The sequence below is a fragment of the Genypterus blacodes genome, unplaced genomic scaffold, assembly GCF_046128005.1.
Source record: "Genypterus blacodes isolate CSIRO-AG114 ecotype Tasmania unplaced genomic scaffold, CSIRO-AGI_Gbla_v1 ptg000099l_1, whole genome shotgun sequence".
Classification (NCBI taxonomy): Eukaryota; Metazoa; Chordata; class Actinopteri; order Ophidiiformes; family Ophidiidae; genus Genypterus; species Genypterus blacodes.
Genome location: NW_027466903.1, coordinates 1,640,183 through 1,660,000, shown reverse-complemented (window position 1 = coordinate 1,660,000; position 19,818 = coordinate 1,640,183). Strand labels below are relative to the sequence as shown.

The following is a 19,818-nucleotide window of genomic DNA, read 5'->3' as shown; positions in this document are numbered from 1 at the left end:
GATGAGATGTTCCGTGCTGGAGCTAATCCATTTACCACCACATAATCCACATGTGGCTCTGACTAATCATACACGTTTACAATTAAAAAAATCTATAATTGTGATCAAAGTAAAATCAGGTTTATTTGTTTGCAGCACTCACGCTGCCATGGAGACCAGCAGGAAACACTCGGTCGATTGATAGAATTTAACGTCATTAAAATGAATTAACTCTACATATGTATCTAATGCAGTTTAATTCCAAAGACTGAAAGGATGGAGATCAGTCACGGAGCAGGATCCAGTGTGTCCAACAGAGGGCGGTGTTTCCTCATAAATCTGATGTGTTCAACATGCTGAACACAAACTGAAGGTCTGAAGAAGTGACGTCATAAAAAAGAAAGAAAAGTAAGCAACAGGCTTTGATTTGATATTATATCTTATTTATGATATTTGATTGAATTTGCTTCTTTCTCTCTTTTTCTCGCTCTCTCTCTCCCTCTGTGTCTCTCTCACTCTCTCTGTGTGTGTCTCTGTCTCTCTCTCTGTCTCTCTCTCTCTCTCTCTCTCTCTTTCTGTCTCTCTCTCTCTCTCTCTTTCTTTCTCTCTCTCTCTGTCTCTCTCTCTCTCTCTCTGTGTCTCTCTCTCTCTCTCTTTCTTTCTCTCTCTCTCTGTCTCTCCGTGCTCCCTCCTTTGCAGGAGTATTGCTTTACAGATTGAGACATTCACTGGAACGCTGCTCAGAAAGTGAGATATTCCTTGCGTCTCTTCTGTTTTCCTAATCTTCTTGATGTCATGTTTCTTCTCTTAATGTCATGAGTGTTATGTTTGTTAACAAAATACACTGTGATGTAACTGAACTGATTCAAGATGTTCCTTTTATTTCGATCAAATCCTTGTATAGCGAAAATGTTGCATTAAGTCGCTGATAAATGGAGAAATACAACACAGCCCTAATTTCAAAGTGCAACTCCAACAACGAAGAGTAAAAATCCCTGAGAGTCTATCTGTTTGTGCTCTAATGTGTCAGTGAAGGGCCGCCAGTTCGAGTATGAACACAGATTGTCATGACTCGTGAAGGTTATCAGTTCAATCCTTTTCATACCTCTTGGAGTCAGAGTGGCACTGTCCTGTCTACTTCCTGAACAGAGCTGTAGCACCATTAGCACACACACACAAACAACTTGGAGCAGCTGAGTCGTGGTCTGGCCCCACAAGCTGCACCCAGAGTTAGGCACAGATCTGGGCTGAGCCTGGAGCCCAACCAGGAACATTAGGCACTCTGCACCCCTCTCTTAGCCCAATGGACTTACACTCTTTGCTTCTGAAAGTACAATGGGGAGAGTCCCGGTTTGAGAGACGCTGTAGTGGGACAGGGGACCTGCACTGTGATCCAGGTCTACTCCTACTCTGGAGGGCTGAGGGACTGAGAGGTCAGTGTGATGACTTTAACCAAACCAGCTCACATTCCCTCATCTGCTACCAACAAGTCCATGTAACTCCAGTTTTGTCAGTCTGGTAAAGAAACTAGAAAATGAAAACACAAAGTTTCTGTTGTTGATTTTTGTTTATTAATGATTCAGTTTTTCATAAGAACTTGGTACAAAAAGTGAGACTACTTTACTCTTCACCGTTTACCGACTTCCATCGATCCACTTTTATAATGCATCATAAAGAAGAAAAAACTACGTTGGCATATTTAAGACGAACACTTTCCTATACACGCTATCCACTGGACAGTCCCCTTAGCAATGACAAACAGAAACTCTACCAACACACACGTTCACTTCCATCTAAACTCCTCCTCTTCCTCACGGCCAAAAGAAGAACATTGAACATTGCAGGCTAGAAGTAAGAATGCAGAACTGGCAAACAATAGAAAACTTCCAATGTTCTTTTTTGTTTTTTTTGCTCCTTGATAAAAGAATATAAAATGTTTTCATCATTTCGTCGTGTCGTGTATTAAAATAGATTTGTGTTTCAGCACTGCACAGTTTCTCCCGGAGAAGAGTTTTCTAGAAACGGATGAAGAGAGGTTCTGGACAGACGGATGGACGGACGGGATTCCTATCTGGATATGAAGTAGCGAGTGACATTGATGCCTGTTTCCGCCTCGTCGCGGTCGATATGGTCACGAAAGGTGAGACATTCCCACGATACCGTCATCCTTTATCTCACTGATATGCTGAAGAAACTTTGATCATGTTACTTCATCGCAGCTTTTCTTACCCCAATTCCCAACTTTGTCTTAACCAAATTTGTTTCCAGTAATCAATTTGTCCCTTTACTTTTTATTTGCTTACTAAATGAGTTTTGTTGTTTCGTGGCACCAGAACGCCACCAAACACTACATTTGTAATGTAACGGGACGATTTATCCAAATTTGATCTCCTCAAGCCTTTTGGATGTTTGCAGCGATAAAGCGCAAAGTTAGTGCACAAAGTGTTTGTTGCTTTGTCTGGGGGTATTTTATATGTATTTAAGTTTTCACACGTTTCTTATTCCTGCTGGCGGAGCTCCAAACAGTGCCACCTGCTGGGGGAAGGGGCGGAGCCTCAATTTACTGTCACCTTTAAATCCCACATCAGGGCGCGAATATGATTTTACCAGTAAGTGCAACTTGGAATAAAACACGTCATCGCTCACAGCTGCAACAAAAACAAACCTGATGCTCCGAAAAACATTTTGCAGCTTCAGAGTCGGTTTGATCGTCGCTGCGTCTCTTTGTGCTGCAGACGAAGCAGCTCAGATACTTTGGACACCAAACAGGTGATATGACGTTGCGTCGTGTCGGATCAGTTTAAAGGCTTTTGAATCAGGATCATTTTGTTGGTGTTTGTGCATGAACAGGTTTCATCCTGCGACTCGTCCACGTTAAAGGTGAGGAAAGTAAAAACACGTTTAAAAAACCTCTCTGGACCAGCAGGAAGACTCGTGAGACAGATGGACGGAGGACGAGGCCGTGCCCACACATGGAAGACGAGATCCCGCCCAAGCCTTGAGGACGAGGCCGCGCCCAAAACTGGAGGACGAGGCCACGCCTAAGCCCAGAGGACGAGACTGCGCCCACACCTGGAGGGCGGGGCCACGCCCAAGCCCGGAGGACAAGACCGTGCCCAAGCCAGGAGGATGAGGCCACGCCCACACCCGGACAATGCAGTCACACCCACACTCGGAGGACGAGGCCACGCCCAAACCTGGAGGACGCCGCGTCCGTCCCGCCCCCCACCGACAGTCACAACTGTTGTTGCAGATGATGACGTTTTTTTGTTTTTTCAATATAAAATGATGCAACAAAGAACAAAACCCTGGATAAATGTTTGTACTTGAGGCAGTGTTTAACGTTAAATTAACGTTGAGTCATAAAACAAACGTAAAAACACCAAGAATAAAAAAATATAAAACAGGCAGCAAGAAAAAAAGCGCTAAGACGTCATTAATGAATGTTCAGTAAAAATACAAATAAAGTTTTTGGCATATTTTCTATTCTGTTTAAGGGGAATCGCACATCCGCTTGGACACCCCTTCAAAGTAAAAGTCCTTTCATATAAATGAATACCTTCACTTGATGTATTTAACTGTTTCCTGCTTTAAAATAAACAAAAAGACCCAAAATGTGTTTAAGTAAATAATTAAAATGTCAGAAGTGAGATGAGGTTTGGATATTTCTCTTTCAAAATAAAAGTGCAAAAGTTTAGAATTGCTTGTATGTATGTATTAAGTATGACATCATCACCTTGTCGATTGAAGTGGCTGCAGTCTGACACTGTGCTGAGCAACGCGGGAAGAGACGGAACGTTTGACTTTGTAACGACACATTTAAAGCAAAGTTTCCTCAGGTCGTCATAGATACAGATGCACCCAGCGGCACAGACAGACCGAAGTGCTTTGAAGTAAAGAAGTGGAACGTTGTGGCCCTGCTGACCAGCGACATCCTGTTGGACGTCCTGTCTGAAAGGCGTTTTTCACTAAATGATAAAGAACCATTTGTAAATATTTGTGCTTGTATATTGAAGCAGCGGAGTAAAACTTAATTTAAAGTGCATAATAGTAAATCATATGTTAAATTTACAGAAATGATAAATGTTGCTATTATTCAAAATATCATGTTTTTGTGTCTACAAATGGAAGTGGAGTTTTTATGCTTTCAAATGTTTGTTGAAACGTTTGCACTTTTATTTTCTTTCAACCACATCAGTTAGATTTTGGTTATGAGGTCATTTGATTTGATTTGTTGTGTTGCTGCTGTTCTAATGCAGGAAACGGTTAAAGACACACACAGCGCCTCCCTCAGTTCAATGTGTGAATCCAGTAAAGGTTGAAGAAAGAAAAACCTGTGATAATCAATAATAATATAACATATGTACATTGATCGGCTTGAATACTTCAAACTTACATTTATCAACAGGCATCAGCATGAAAATACTAAAATCTGCACTAGAAACGCTAATTTCTGTAGTTTAATCTTAAATACTTTTTTCTTTGACTCTATTAATACTGAAAAAGTTCTTTATTCTCTGTTTTTGTTTGAAGGCTCGTATGTTTTTAACGTACATACACGATGAAAACGTCGGTTCACCTGAATTCTTATGGCAAAACTTTGTTCTTAAGAACGAGAACAAACACGTACAGTCTGTTTAGTTTCTACGTCTACGCTAACGTTCTCTCTCACTATACGCAGAACAATAATTACTCCTGTTCTTTAAAAAAATGAAGTTTAACATTTGGACCGCACAGACAAACTCCCCCTGCTGCAGCAATCTAACGCTTTGTCATAAATACATTAAGGCCAAGAACATTAATAAATAACAAAGTAAATCTGGTTAAGCACTGGAGGTGTCGCCTTGGAAAATACTTAAATGGACTGAAGGATATTTTCATTATTCGGCTTTTTTGTTGCTTGTTTTTCCCACAAACGGCTGTTTGGAAAAGTTGTTTCTTAATGGAAGCACACTAGACATAAAAAAGAAAAGATGAAAAGTCAAACGGGATAAAAATTAAATTCCTGAAAGTCACAAACTTCACTCCAGTTTCTTCCCACAGACCTCAGGCTGCTGTTAGTCACCTGGGATCATTTTCACTTAGAGAGGAATTTGACTTTTATCGTTTGTACGTTTCCATCTGTTGGCGTTTCTGTGCTTCCTCAGAATGAAAAGTCGAGTCGTCTGGTCGACTAGTCGTGGGTTTGGTTGTGGCTCGGGGGCGGGGCGGGGAGGGCGCTGGTGGGTTTGATCCACGGCTGGGACAGCAGGGAGACGGAGCCCGCGGTGGTTGTCACGGTGACCTGGGTGCCGCGGTCCCGCTGAATGAGCTTGATGAGCGTTTTCAGGCGGTCGAGCGACGTCTGTGTGTCCCTCTGCTCGCCCAGCAGCCGCTCCCTCACGTCCATACATTGCTGAGGGACAAGAGGACAAGTCAGTGTTTGAGTGAGGCTTCCTGTCACTGGAGGATGGGTCTCAAACTACTGCTGCATATAAATGAAGCACAGCTACTGCCATCTGGTGGTCACAAAGTCAAATTACAATTTTGATTTGATTGTTAAAGCGTGTGAAACATATTGATCATCAACAATCCATACAGTAACAGGTCTTAAACATTTTCATCTTATATTACAATAAATTGTTGATCAGTACTGATTGATTACTTTGAGGGTCTTGCTGAGCTTCTCGTCCTCTTCCTCCAGGTGAGCGCACTCCTTCTTTAGCTCGTTGTTTCGCCTCAGCAGCCGCCGCTTCTCTTCCTGTCTCACTGCTCGACCAGAGAAAAACAAACTTCAGGTCATCAGAACAAAGTGGCCGAACACAGGACGACCTTCCAGCGCGACTGTCCTCACCTGTTTTGTGTGTGACGTAGGACTGAACAAAGTTCTGCGGCCACATCATGTTCTCCTTGTTCAGAACCTGCAGACGAGGTGAGAAAACAAAGTGACTCATCTGCATGTCACTCTTTTCATGTTTCTCAAGACTTTGGTGTTTAAACAGCGCCCTCTAGTGGACATGTCAGGATGTGCTTACCCTCACACAAGGAGCAAAAAGGCTGCCAACAATTGATCAGTCACCTTTGACCACATTGTCTCAAGCTACAGAGTAAGATGTTTAATAACTGAGCTGTACTGATTTCCTTGTAGAACCTTGTGCTGAGTCAGTACCTTTTTCTGGCACTTGGGGCAGTACCACGCCCCTCTGGGAGGGGTTTTGAGTGGGGGGTGGAGGCAGTTGGGGTGGTAGGCTCGAGGGCAGTTGTGGCAGGGCTGCAGCTCTCCGTCCTCCTTGCAGACGGCACAGTGCTCATCATGCTCCAAGTCCTCCTAAACCACAAAACCTCCTGGTTAAATCTCCTCAAGTCACATTTGGGTTGAGTGTTTGCAGCTGTGTGGCCTTCGCAGTAACAGCAGGGAGCCAGAAATGAACCATCGCTACTAAATGTGTACATTTATTTACAGATTATGGCAACTCAGTTTGGTACCTTTATTATTTGTTGACCACTTGGTGGTTAGAAACAATAATTACTAAATCAATTTTGAGCGGAACAATCTAATGTAGCAGGAGAGTAAGGTATTTTGACCTCTGTGACCTTTACTCATTCCACATTAATTTCTGATGTGAGACAGTAACTTAACAAATTACTCTGATTTATTAATGTGGTTTAATTTAGCAAGTAGGATTAAAGTAGAATTAAAAGTAAGAATAAGTTGTGATTCCCTGCTTTTAAGGTGAAGGAATAAATGTTGCGTCAGATCCAAATAATTAATGCACCTGTTCAAATGATCACACATGAAATAACAAACCTCTTGGGCAAATAACAAACCTCCACACCAACTAAATGTTTTTGAAGTGACGGTGTAAGTGTAGGTTTGAATCCCAGGTGCCCTGACTTGCTGTGCAGCTGTGAGGTGAGGTGGCTGTGAGTGTGCTGCTGCAGGTGTGTTACTGTGTGTGATGCAAAAGACCAGGAGATTGTGTTTCATATGGACTCAAATCATCCAGCTGCTGCTCCATCCTGGACTTGGTTCAATCAAATAAGCTGTTGAATCATCACAGGACTCCATGATGCAAGTTGGTGGGACTAACACACCTCCAATTAAAACTTACACTGACATCTTCAAATGAACAACATATCATTTGTGTGGTTTGTTATTTAATGCGTGGTCATTTGGCGAATGAGCAACCATAGTTTGGGTCTGGCATATACATACAACATATACGACATAAAGGTGAGATGTTGATGACACAAAGAAGACACGTTGGAGCTGTGACATTATGTTTGCATTGACTGTTGTTACAGGTGGGACACAGCAGGGGGCGACAGCAGCAGAAACGTACCTTCCAACAGAAACCATCACAGTCTGAGAGCAGGAGGACGGAAGCAGAGGACATGTTAGTGAGACACAGTGTCTGTCTTTCTGTCTGTCTGTCTATCTGTCTGTCCCCATGTCTGTCTGTCTGTCTGCCTGTCTGTCTCCTTGTCTGTCTGTCTGCCTGTCTGTCCCCATGTCTGTCTGTCGGTCATGGTGAGATGAACACACACACACACACACTCCAGGTTAACGTCACATAAAACTTGTTACTTGTAAATTCTTCTTCTACATGTTTCATAATCCATAAATCATTAGACTCAATGGCTGTGATTTATTTATTAAGCATTTAATTCCACTCTGGAATTCCACTGTGTTTGTAAAGTCTTCATCAAATGACGATCAGGTCATTGATTTTAGAATTTTACAAACACCACACATAAGTTAACTGTGCAATTTTAAAAGATATTATTCAACCTGTTGTATTGTTATATGTAAAGATAAAATGTTTGGACTATTTTACAACATGTGTTGTATTAATGTACTATGCATAAACATGAGTAAAGTTTTAGTATGTTCCCTGCTGAATCAGTGTTTTTGTGGTCTTACCTCGTGCTGACAGATAGAGGGCGCTGTTCAGGTAATGTGACGCAAACCGTTTTCGCTGTGAGGAAGAAACAATAACATTGAACAGGGATCCAGTCATATTTCAATTATTGCCTGGATAGTGAATCTAAATACATGAGTGACTCTGTACTTCAGTCACACACCATTATTCACAGTTTGTACTTATGACTTTACAGATCAGCTATGGAATATGAATAAAGGACACATGAGTGATTGATCTGCTGATCTGACCTCAGGTTCAAACAGGCCGCTGTACGCTGGGTTGGCTGTGCTTCTCCTCTTCCTCTCCTGCCTCTTCGTCTGGATCTCTGTTCAAAATAAAAACACATTAAAACTGTGTAGAAGAAGCTACATGGCCACATTCAGTGTGTGTGCAGTGTAACTCAAAATGTCTCCATGAATATGAAGATGAATATGAACATCCAGCAAATAAAGAAATCACACTAACTCTGCATGTTAGAGACATCAAATAACAGATTGATAGATTGGTTCTCACAAACTCACCTTCCAGATGTTCTGTAGTGACGAGACCCAAAGCCACCATGAAGGCGATTTTCTGTTGGAGACAGAGAGACGTAACCATGGAGACCTCTTGCAGGTGGCGCTACAGCAGCATTATCACTGTAAAGTTCATCGCTCAGTGGACATTTTTCGTCCAAATATTGAAATGTTCAGTATTCTGTATTATAGCAAATTAGGATTGTGATCTTTAAGAGAGAAACTGATGTATAAACTTTATTTATTTTTGTACCATAATGCAGTTAAAGCAACATTCATTAAAGCCAAATTTTCCTAAATAATTTCTACATTCCTGGACTCAGTCTAAGTCCCCATGATCATTTTTATCATTTGACTTCTCACTGAAAATGTCTCTGCTGGCACTTAGAACTCAGCTGCTCACACTCAAAACGTTTCAGTCAGAGACATTTTGAGCGTCTGAGATGTTTTGAGTGCGAGCAGCTGGTAGATAAATTAATTCTACTCTTGGGTTAAAACGGGAATCTCTCCCCGTAAAAAAGATGCACTGTAAACTTTTTTGCACATTTGTGGTTTTCTGCTTGATTTTTGGAAAAAATCAAGTGATTATGAAATGATTATCAAATATTACAGATTCTGCAAAATAAAACATAAACCATTTACTCCATAAATAATAGATCAGAAGCCTTATTGGTGCTTACAGGTTTGTCCCAAATGTTAACACGACCAAAGTCATGAGTCATCTTCTACAGTGCAGATGTAGGTGGTAAAATGTTCCAATATAAAAAAAGCAGCAGGTTGATGAAGTTTCTGTGTGTTGTTTCCTGTGTGGAATGTCTCACCTCTGGGTCCTCGTCCTTCTTCTGGGACGGGGAGGACGGGGCAGGCGGGGCCTCCTGGGCCTCCTGGGACGGGACGTCAGCCTGGGACCCTGGGGACCCCTCGGTGCTGCTGGGGGCCTGAGGCTGGATTATTATCACCTGGCAACACATACAACAAACTCATTAATCAACTAGATGTGACATTTGTTCAGTGTTTCATTATTCTTTTGTAATTGCTGTTTGTTGACACAGCAGCTTTAGCAGGATTAAAATTCAGTATTTTATTTTGAAAATCAAGTTCACTCCATTGACAGCAGCTTGTTGTTGCAGTGAAGTTTGCTAAATAGGTCTGATTTTGTTGTGTTTGTATGCGCTGTTGACAGTGTGAAGCAGTGGCTGCACCTTAACAGCCTCGCCGACTGCAGACACCCCGTTAGTGGCGGCGGGCGAGGCAGCGATGATGGCGTAGGCCACACCGGCCCCCGCTGAGGCATGCTGGGCGCTGGACTCCGCCCCCGTGGACGAGCATTGTGGGGGTGGCGGCAAAGGGTCGGGCTGGCCGTTGGGCAGGTGGTCGGGGCTGAAGGTGCTGTTGGCGGCTGGCAGGGCGGGACCCTGCAGGACGAGGCCTTGGCTCTTAGGACTGACCACAGCCGTGGCCCTCTGCAGGCTGAGCGGCTGGGGGTCCTGGCAGGGGCTGTGGGGGAGGCTGTCTGGGATCTGGGTCTTTGGCCTGACCTGAAACACACAAATGCCAACAAAGTTCAGGAGTGTCCTGGAAAGAAAAAAAACAATCATTGTTCTGGAGAGTGTGTGTGTTTTAGTTTGGTGTGGGGATCAAAAGACAGTGGTTTCAAAGTTTGGTTACAGTGATTCTCTCCTGCATTCCAGTCAGTTTCATTCAGAGAGAGAGAGAGAGGGAGAGGGAGAGGGGGAGGGAGGGAGAGAGGGAGGGCAGAGGCAGAGCGAGCAGAGCTAGAGGTGCTGATGCGTGTCAGGACGTGCTCAGGCTCTTAACTCGTTGTGTCGTCCAATAGGAGCACAGAAAGACAGACAGACAGACGGACGGACAGACGTGTGTGATGTGTGATCTGACTCATTACACGGATGTTTGTCTTCATGTATCAGGAATCACTGACACATGTAGAAAGCCCAGAAACATGTGACACGTTTCATCATATCTGCTGCATCCTTCACATTGAGGTATCAGACACCACTCGGTGGTCAGCTGATGGTACTGTAGCCAAACTTTCAAATACTGACAAATAGTGAGCATTAATATTTCAACGATTTAATCGAAAACAATAGTTTGATTTGGTTTGGAAGGAGCCATGTTTCCTGTGTGTGTGTGTGTGTGTGTGTGTGTGTGTGTGTGTGTGTGTGTGTGTGTGTTACCTGAGGTAGCACAGTCGCTGCTTGTCCTGCCAGGCGGTGCAGTGAGCTGACTTGAGGCACCTTGATGGGCACTGCAGTGAGCGTTCCCAACATCTGAAACACACAACGACACACACAGCCATTACAACACAATACACACACACACACACACACACAAAGCAGATCAACTCCAGAGATTCATGATGTTATTTTGGATATATTGTGGAATTTCTGTGACGCTTTAATGTGCAAAAAAGTACAAATCTGGCAGCAAAGGTCAGTTTTTCTCAATTTTCTAGATACATTTTTTTAAATTATCTAGAACATATTTTTAATTATTATATTGTTATCAATCATTGACTCATTCAATCAATCAAAAAGCAGAAACTCATCAGGTTTAAAGTTATTCAATATATATCGTGAAAAGTAAAGCATATCTAAATTCAGACGTCAGAACATTAAAACTTAGATGTAAGTCAAACTGTTTACTGTAGTTAAATGTCTGGCATCTGCAGATCTGATCATTAATGTAATTATCCACTCTTGTGGATTGATGCAAGCAGCAGTAATAAGGACGACGTCTCTGTTCTATGACTCCACTCGTGAAGTCCAGAGCTGCTGCTTCATTAACCCTTTGGTGGAATGAGTCGTGAGACGCTGTGGGCCCTCTGCTCCTTCATAAGCTCGTTAGCTGCAGCACAATATTCCTCTACACAATAGTGTGTTTCTAAAACTTTTCCTTGTCTACATTCAAACAACAGGAAAGGCAGGAGTAGTGTCAGGTGGAGGTGAAGGTTTATCATGACGATCCCGAGTGCAAACAATGAGGAAACACTCCACACTTTGATTGAATTATTTTGAAAACTTTATGAACTCTTTTGGTGGTTTATGATTTGTGATACATGTCAATTAATTTTAATGTCAGCAGCTTCCAATCACTTGGTTTGATATTTGGTGGTGGGCGGGGCTATGCAGCTCACAGATTGTAGTCAAATGTAACTACAAGGCTTTGACCTGTCGATTTCCATTGTGATATTCCTTTTTGGGACTTTTGTGAACCTTTTTGCATAATATCAGGATAAATAAAGAAGGTGAACATTGTATTTTGCCTGATTGGTCAGAATGACCCTCAGGTATCGATGCAAACTAGTCGATATGCAGCGTTTCTCACAGCTTAGTGTTCACAGGATTAAAACACGCCGATGGCCGTTCCGCTGCTCCAGTTTGAGCCGTAAATCAACCTCTGGCCAAGGTCAGAGCATCGACGCTGGGATATTAACAGCACCGTACACAGGATAATCCAGGAGCGTCAAACTGCAAGACAGCAGCAGCGGACAAAACACCAATCACCAAAACCATTATCATTATTTTGTATTTATTGACATTTTGTGACTTAACTTAAAATGCCAGTCAGTAAATGAGTCATTAATAAACAAGCCAAACTGATGGTGGATGTCAAGGAGACAAATCTGCTAAAGTTACATAAAATAAATGCACCCTGAAAATACTAAATCATAATCTGAAATGGATGAATTCATTCTTTCACACTAACAGCTTCAAATAACACGCCTACCACTTCAGGACCCTAGCAACCACCTTGCACAACACCATAGCAACAACCAAGTGACATTGTATCATAAATAGCCCTACCTGTAAGACTAAACTGAGTCACAGTGCTGCACACAAACCTCTCAGAACCCAACAGCTGCCGTAGAAGATGCTAAACATCTGGAGACACCCCAGGGTCCATCTGAACAATGACATACATACTTAACAACCACCTAGTAAAATACACTATTACAAACACACCAAACAATACCAACTGTTTATGAACTACCTTGTGTGTCCAGTGTGAACAGTAGTGATGATGCCAAACTACATGCAAACCACCCACATAAATCATCAACCACAAAAAACACTTCGACCTCGGGACACCCAGCTACCTTCATTCAGTATGGTTCATTTTCTGTCCAGTTTCTGACCTATCTATTTTAGTTTTATTCTTGAGTGAGTTTTTCTTTTATTCTGTTTTGTTTGTTTATTCTGAAAACAATAAACCTTCATGAAAACACTGAAGCCTGAAACCATAAACATGCATGCATGCATGCAACGTCTAACTCCTGACCCGTCATTCAAAATATGTTTTTGTAAAGTGAAAGACATCATATCTCTTCAGAGAACAGGCTGAGGGCCTCAAACAGGCTGAGTGCAGCCCTGTTGGCTCTCACACTCAGCTCCTCTCACACAGAAAAGTGAAGCGAGAAAAGGAGAAGAAAGGCGTAAAGTTTTATCCTCTTCCTCCTTTGGAAACATGAAAATCTCCCCCTCCCCTCTCCTTCTTCTCCTCTGTGAAAATACCTCCGTTCCATTATTTGTACTGCAGAAGAGGAGGAGGAGGGGGGAGGTGGCCGAGGCCTGTTCCCATGGCAACTGCCGAGATGAAAATTCTTGCAGTGCAAGGGCTTTCATTTTCGTAATTGCTGCCTCTTTTCTCCAAAGCTAAGCGCCTTCGCTTTAGGGGCCTCCTCCTCCTCCTCCTCCTCCTCCTCCTCTGGAGTGTGAGCGCCGCATGCAACCTTGGACAAACTGTTTCCTCTTTTTTCCCTCTTTCAAATGAATTTTCTTCTTTTTTTTACTAAACTCAGTGCTGACCATGAAGACGGATGAAAGCGCTGCAGCACACAATGAGAGCCCTCCTCTTCCTCCCCCCGCAGATCTGAAACCTGCTGTGATGCATCTAAAAGGGTTAGGGGTCACACTTACGACATGGTGTCAAATGCTTCACAGTAAATGGAGATGTGCTCACTCCTTTATAGCCAAAAACATCCCAGAACATGATTTTGCCTGCAGATCTTTGGAAGGACAACAAACAAGCCTGTCTTCACTCACACTGCACAATGTGTTCAGCTCTGTGTCACTGGTTGATAACAACGTACAAAGTCATTTACATGGAAGTGAAATAACCTTTCAGAATACAGGAAGAGAGGAATTTCATTCATATGAGGTGAATATTGATTTTGAGTAGATGAAGCACACGCTGCAGTAAGAATGTAGTTTTCTCTGGGACTGTTGGGGCTCAGGGCAGACGTGAAAATGAATCCGTCTGGCTCAGATTAGGTTCAGAATGAAAATGATTATGATTGTAACATGCAAATCAATGGTATCAAAGGTATGATAACTTCTATAGTTTTCATGCTTGAAATATGTGTGTCACCTGCATTATGGACTGTACTTATATGCGCCCTAACTGTACATTCACCACTGTCACTGTGGTAGAAGGTACCAGCTAAGTCTGAACGCTTGTTGAAAATACTAATGAAAATTGTGAAAATATGTCTCGAAAGTTATAAAATATGGAGCTGAGTTGGTGAAGAGAGAGAATAAGAGTGGACAGACTCCACAGTGGATGGACTCATCATTTGTTCTGCCATCAACTGCTTCTCACAGCAGGAAGAAAGATGCAAACGCTGCAAGAGAGAGACGCAGAGAGCAGAGAGAGAGAGAGACACACACACACACACACACACAGAGAGACAGAGAGAGAGAGAGAGAGAGAGAGAGAGAGAGAGAGAGAGAAAGACAGACAGAGAGAGAGAGGGATAGAAAAAGAGACAGAGAGAAAGAGATACATGAAGGACTCCTTGGTGGAAAGTGCAACAAAGCACCTGTAGAGCTGCTGAGGAAATTTTGGACTCTCCACAGAACGTGAAACCTCCTCCAGGACGTCCAGATGCTCTTCAAGACTTAATGAACTGTTTCAACGAGCGATGGAATCATATCAAGGACGTTTTACAAAACCATCAGTGCCGTACAAGCGTCCTTAAACACCACTGAGACAAAACCAGGGACTAATGGAATCTCCTCAAAACTGCCAGAACCTCCTATACTCCACTAAACTCACTCTCTCTTACACACACACACACATGTCCCACAGCCCACACTTGTTTAATGTGACTGTTTTTCATTCAGAACAGGAAGAGGAGCAGCCGGCGGCCTTCCTGCGCTGTGATTGGATGGTGAGGGTGATGTCAGGAGTGACCTTGGCTGTTGTTTAAGGATAAAGACGTTCGGAGCTGCAGAGCCATAGAGGAGAGGCAGGACCCCAAAGCTTCACCTCCTGCACCTCTATCTGCTCCTTCACACTCACATTCCTTCATTTCTTCTATTCTATTTCTTCCCTCAATGATTTACTTTGAGACTTTCTTTTTTCGGAAAGATTTTGGTGAATAATTAGAAAATCTGGACCTGCCTGACACGTTTGAAGCCTCATTTGTGCTTCACTGAAAGTGACATGAACATACACACAAATAAGAATCTAATTTGGGGGGAAATAATGTGTGTGTGAGTGTGTGTTTGAGAGAGAGAGAGAGAGAGAGAGAGAGAGATAATGTGAGCACTCATCCAAAGCCACAATCCAATTAAACCTCATTATTGATCTCCAAATTAGTGCCCAGGTGGTCTGGGGGACCTGTTACCCCCCCTCCCCACTACCACCCATCTCCTCTGTCCATACAGGAAGGAAGGTGGCCTGTGATTGGTCCGTCCTTATAACTGTGGTGGTGGAATGATGGCAGAAAGGGAAGTGTTGAACGAGGCAGGCAGGCAGGCAGGCAGCTGGTTGAGGAGCACCCACTCCCACATCACAATACAGCCACCATGACCCCTCACCCCCACAGTCTGACAGCCACAGCAGTGGGTGAGAAAAGAGCCAGTCAGTCCAGATGACGATGGAGGAGGAGGAGGAGGAGGAGTCTGGCACATTGATGGAACATGATGGTTTTATCTTCATCAAACCTGCTCTGTATCCCAGACACCAAACACCACGTCTCACTTTGGACTAAACACATCCACATCCTGGCCAATCACAGGGCAGGGTGAGGCAATTACATAACCATACACTCAAACTCTCCTTTCACTTAATGTCACTGTCAATCCTTTAATGCTTCCTATTGGTCCAACAGGGAAGATCGTTCAGTCCGTCTTGATTAATCAGCAGAAACTAAAGTATCCAAACGTGTATTTGTGTGCTAACTTCAGCTCAGGTGTGTGTGTGTGTCTGTGGTTACAGGAAGATTCCTTTAGGTGTTAAGTTCTTTCATGTCAGTGTTTGTGTACATGTGACCTTTCCTGGGAAAGTTCTGCTGGGTTCTAGCAGCCTGGTCCAGAGGAGAGCTGACCTGCAGCTCTGTTTCCGCTCTGCCTCTCTGTCAAGCTCTATTTCTAGGTACAAGGAGCTTGATGCTCTGCTGGAGGCTCTACAGAGCTCCTCCACCAGGGCGCAGCATTCATGCCCAGGGCCAGGGACTCTCTGCATCCTGATGATTTGTTGAGCTATCAAAACCTTGGATGAAAAACCCTGAGTGTCTGCTTAGGCTTAAGTTACTTACTGTATGTTTTATGCCAATAAAGCAGGAGGAATAAAATAGTGAAAGGCAGATTTGAAGTTGTATTATTTTGAATATTAAGCTGTCATTGATCATCCTTTGAGTCAGTCTGTCGTGCTTTCAGTATTTTACAGATTGGAAAGAGAATCTCTCTCCTGGTCAATAAGAAGTGTTGTATTTGTATCCTTCCTTCTCCACTTCAATGTAACGTGTGTGTGTGTGTGTGTGTGTGTGTGTGTGTGTGTGTGTGTGTGTGTGTGTGTGTGTGTGTGTGTGTGTGTGTGTTTGTGTGTGTGTGTGTGTGTGTGTGTGTGTATGGTGTGTGTGTGTGTGTGTGTGTGTGTGTGTGTGTGTGTGTGTGTGTGTGTGTGTGTGTGTGTGTGGAGGCCCTGAGGCTCTGCCCACCTCTCTGCGAGGGGCCAAGCAATTAGAGCAAGTGTGTGAGGGAGGGAACACACATACATCACATCTCACACACACAGTGGGGAGCTAACATGGTCACTTACCTGGCTGCAGGAAAAAAGATAGTTAGTTAACTAGTTACTAGTTGGGATAACTTGTTACAGAGTTTAGGCTGGTTAGCTGACTGAATAATTTACAGCTTTGTTCTTAAGATGGTTATAAATGTGTCAGTAGACTGAAAGATTTACTGGCTAGTAACCTAGTTGCAGTGGTTAAGATGGTTAGTTTACTGGTTAGCCGTTGAGCATAGTTAGCTGGATAGTTAACCGATTGTTGGAGCCCCAAAGAGTTAATAACCAATTGTCCCCATGCTGCATGTTAGGCAGCTTGGCTAACTAGTCGCTGTGAGGAGTTAACAGTCTGGTTAGCTGGTGAGGAGGAGTGTGGTACCTGGGAGGAAGGCAGCTCTCTCCTGCTGTTGAAGGAGTGGACTCCTGCGGTCGCCACCCTGCCGGCAGTCTGGAGGTTGATGGGGGACGTCTGCAGGGGCTCCGAGCTCGCCGCCTTTTGTCCATTAATGTGTGCGGTCACCATGGAAACGGGAGCCTTGGCCGGCACCACAGAGATGGCGATGCCCTGACTGGGAGGCTTGATGATGGACAGAGGCTTCGTGGTCCCCACAGGACAACTTCTGACCGCCAGCTTCTGACAGAGACGCAGAGACACAGAGCACACAGAGGACACACGGTTACTACAGCTCCAATAAAGTACTGTGGACTACAGGAGACATGTTGTATCTCCTGTAGTACTAGAACAGATGTTACTCGCTATATTAATAACTACTGTCAATGGTAATGTCCCCACCTCTAGGACTGTGTTACTGTTAATACAAACACTATATGTTACTGCAGTTCCTAACACTATTACTACTACAATAGTTAATACAGTTACAATACTACAGTTATTACTCCAACTCTGTTATTACTAATATTACATCTACATTTATGTTCTACCACTGCTACTTGTATTACTACTTCAAACTGTAAGTACTGCATATTGTGCTATTATTTTGCTACTAGTACAGCTACCACCAGCGCCCCTGGTTACTACTCTTAGTACTGCTGTTCCTCTTGTTGCTATAAATACAACTATTACTGTTACTGCTACTTTGGTGGGTATAACTTCACTTCCAATGAGGCTTCAGATGATGTGGAGTACAAACACAATGTGGCAGTAGTTCAGTATGGAAGTGGGCTACATCCACACAGTGTGTCTGACATACTGAGGCTGTCCTACACACACCAGACTGTCCTCAACACACACACACACACACACACACACACACACACACAAACACACATACCCCTCCCCCCTCTGCTCAGAGAAGAAAAATACATCTTCTAAGTACATCACAGCGCTGAAAGAGGCTCTCTAAATATTTTATATTCAGTTTCTTACTCCACCGCTGACGGTTTATCCTTTACTGTGTAACACATGGAGGGATGAAGGACGAGGAGGAGGAGGAGGAGGATGAGGAGGGGGAATAAGGTTTGTGTGTTGGTTGGTCTCCAGTCCGAGAGCTTGTGTCCTCACTCCGTCTGCTTAATTACACAGCAGATACATCACAGAGTAGAAGCTTTAGCTGCCTTCGCTTGTCACAAACTCTCAGAAACACTGTGGCACTTAAATACTGTGAATGTGCAGCTCTGCTGTGTTTCCTTCAAACATCGTTCTTTACTCTAATGAACAGTTACACAGCAAAAACAACTTTTTTTTTATCATCAGTCGATTGCTTTCACCTCGGGAGACGCCACACATTTGGTGACAGGAAATGTTGCAACTATACGCCGTGACTGCAATTAAGAGTAAACAACAGCAGGAAACTCTCCCATCCATCCATCTGAGCCTGAACATGAAACCTCCCCGACAGGCTCAGTGATGATGATGAAGTGATGAAGACGCAGGGAGGAGGAGGAGGGTGGGAGGTGTACTGGTTAATGTGGGGCCTGCTGCTTCAGACGCTGCCTGTGACATCACAGAGCACAAACATTTGAAGGACCAAACGTTAGGAAGGAGGTGTGGACGGTTTGGTGGTCTGTGGAGGCTGTTGGGGGGTTGTAGTGGGCGGAGCTACAAGATGCATTCTTACTGCTTCTGTGTGAGTGTGTGTGTGTGTGTGTGTGTGTGTGTCCATCCTCACTTACAGTTTCTGTGCATGCATTTCTGTCCAATCACAAGAAGCCCAGCCTCATGCTGCATTCAAGTGCCATTGGAAATTGTAAAATAACAATTTTACAACTTGGAAAATGGAATATTCAGTGTATTACGTTACAAGTTATACCACCTGCTGTAAAATGTACAAGTGAAAAAGACTACCCCTTTTTTGAGTACTGTCAGTATGTATGTGTATGTGACTGAAGCTGTATAGATAAAGAAATAGAATCAGGAATGAGAAAAATAGATCCAATAGCGACACTATAGTTTGATACTCATTATCACGATCATTGGTGTGTAACACTAGGGGGAGCTGTTGCTGTCAGGCTTTTTATTCTGTTGTTACTTCATTAAAGCGTACAGCGTGTAACTCCTCCACACGGCACATTTACTCACATGTTGTTATTTATTAATCCTGTAAACAATGAGCGACAGGGGGCCTATTGTTTCAGGGGATCAATGTGAGCCACAGGCAGCCTGCAGCAGGACCTAGGGGCCGCGGCGCTCCATTCAGACCGGGGCCCCTCTGATTGTCTGAAAGGTCACTCATTTGAAGCGTGTGGCGTTGGAGAACAGAGGCCGGGGCCTCCTACAGGGGCGGGAGCAGTGAATGAAGGGGAAACACAGAGCCTGATGACAGCAGGGGCCACAGAAACACATTCAAGAGCCACTCGGAGCTTTAATGTCACCTGGAGGGACACCAGCACCCGTCACATGGCCCAGCTACCCCCTCACTGCAACTACAACTACTACTACGACAGCAAATACATACTCTGAAACAACTTCTACTGCTGAAACTGTTACTACTAGTAGCACTGCTATTAACGTGACTGCACTGACAACTGTCAAGGCAACTACTACAATTACTGCAACAACGACCACTGCTTCTACGACTACTTTCAATGTTACTACAACAGTTTCTACTACTGTTACTACAATGACTTTTTAGGCAACAACAACTTCTACTACTAATATTACAGCTACTATGACAATTACTAAAACTGGTATACAATCAATTATCCAGACGCCGGCAGTATTTGTGCCTTCCCCTGCCAGTCTGAGACGATTCCCAATGCTCCTTGGTCTACTTTCCCAGTGTTTAGTAACAGGGGGTCGGTGTCGGCGGCTCACTGACGAGCGTTAACGCGACGACTTAAGTACACAAATCACACCGTGGCAGGGCGTCAGTATGGATTTCCAGACAGGAGCAGGCTTTGCTAATGCACCCGGGGTGCCAGAGAGAACA

General features: G+C 43.7%; 1 protein-coding gene across 1 annotated transcript in view; it reads right to left on the bottom strand.

Annotated features, from left to right (window-relative positions):
• Positions 1-1,580: 1,580 nt before the first annotated feature.
• The window catches only part of phf21b (PHD finger protein 21B), a 42,928-nt gene continuing 24,690 nt past the window's right edge, over positions 1,581-19,818 (bottom strand). Inside the window, exons 2-13 of the mRNA XM_076159703.1 lie at positions 16,809-17,063; positions 10,594-10,686; positions 9,571-9,936; positions 9,220-9,357; positions 8,405-8,456; positions 8,132-8,208; positions 7,883-7,937; positions 7,302-7,324; positions 6,128-6,286; positions 5,813-5,879; positions 5,624-5,727; positions 1,581-5,374 (exon numbers count right to left, since the gene is read on the bottom strand). Coding sequence (XP_076015818.1) covers positions 5,153-5,374; positions 5,624-5,727; positions 5,813-5,879; positions 6,128-6,286; positions 7,302-7,324; positions 7,883-7,937; positions 8,132-8,208; positions 8,405-8,456; positions 9,220-9,357; positions 9,571-9,936; positions 10,594-10,686; positions 16,809-17,063 — 1,611 coding nt within the window. The 3' untranslated portion in view covers positions 1,581-5,152. The remainder of the gene's footprint in view (positions 5,375-5,623; positions 5,728-5,812; positions 5,880-6,127; positions 6,287-7,301; positions 7,325-7,882; positions 7,938-8,131; positions 8,209-8,404; positions 8,457-9,219; positions 9,358-9,570; positions 9,937-10,593; positions 10,687-16,808; positions 17,064-19,818) is intronic.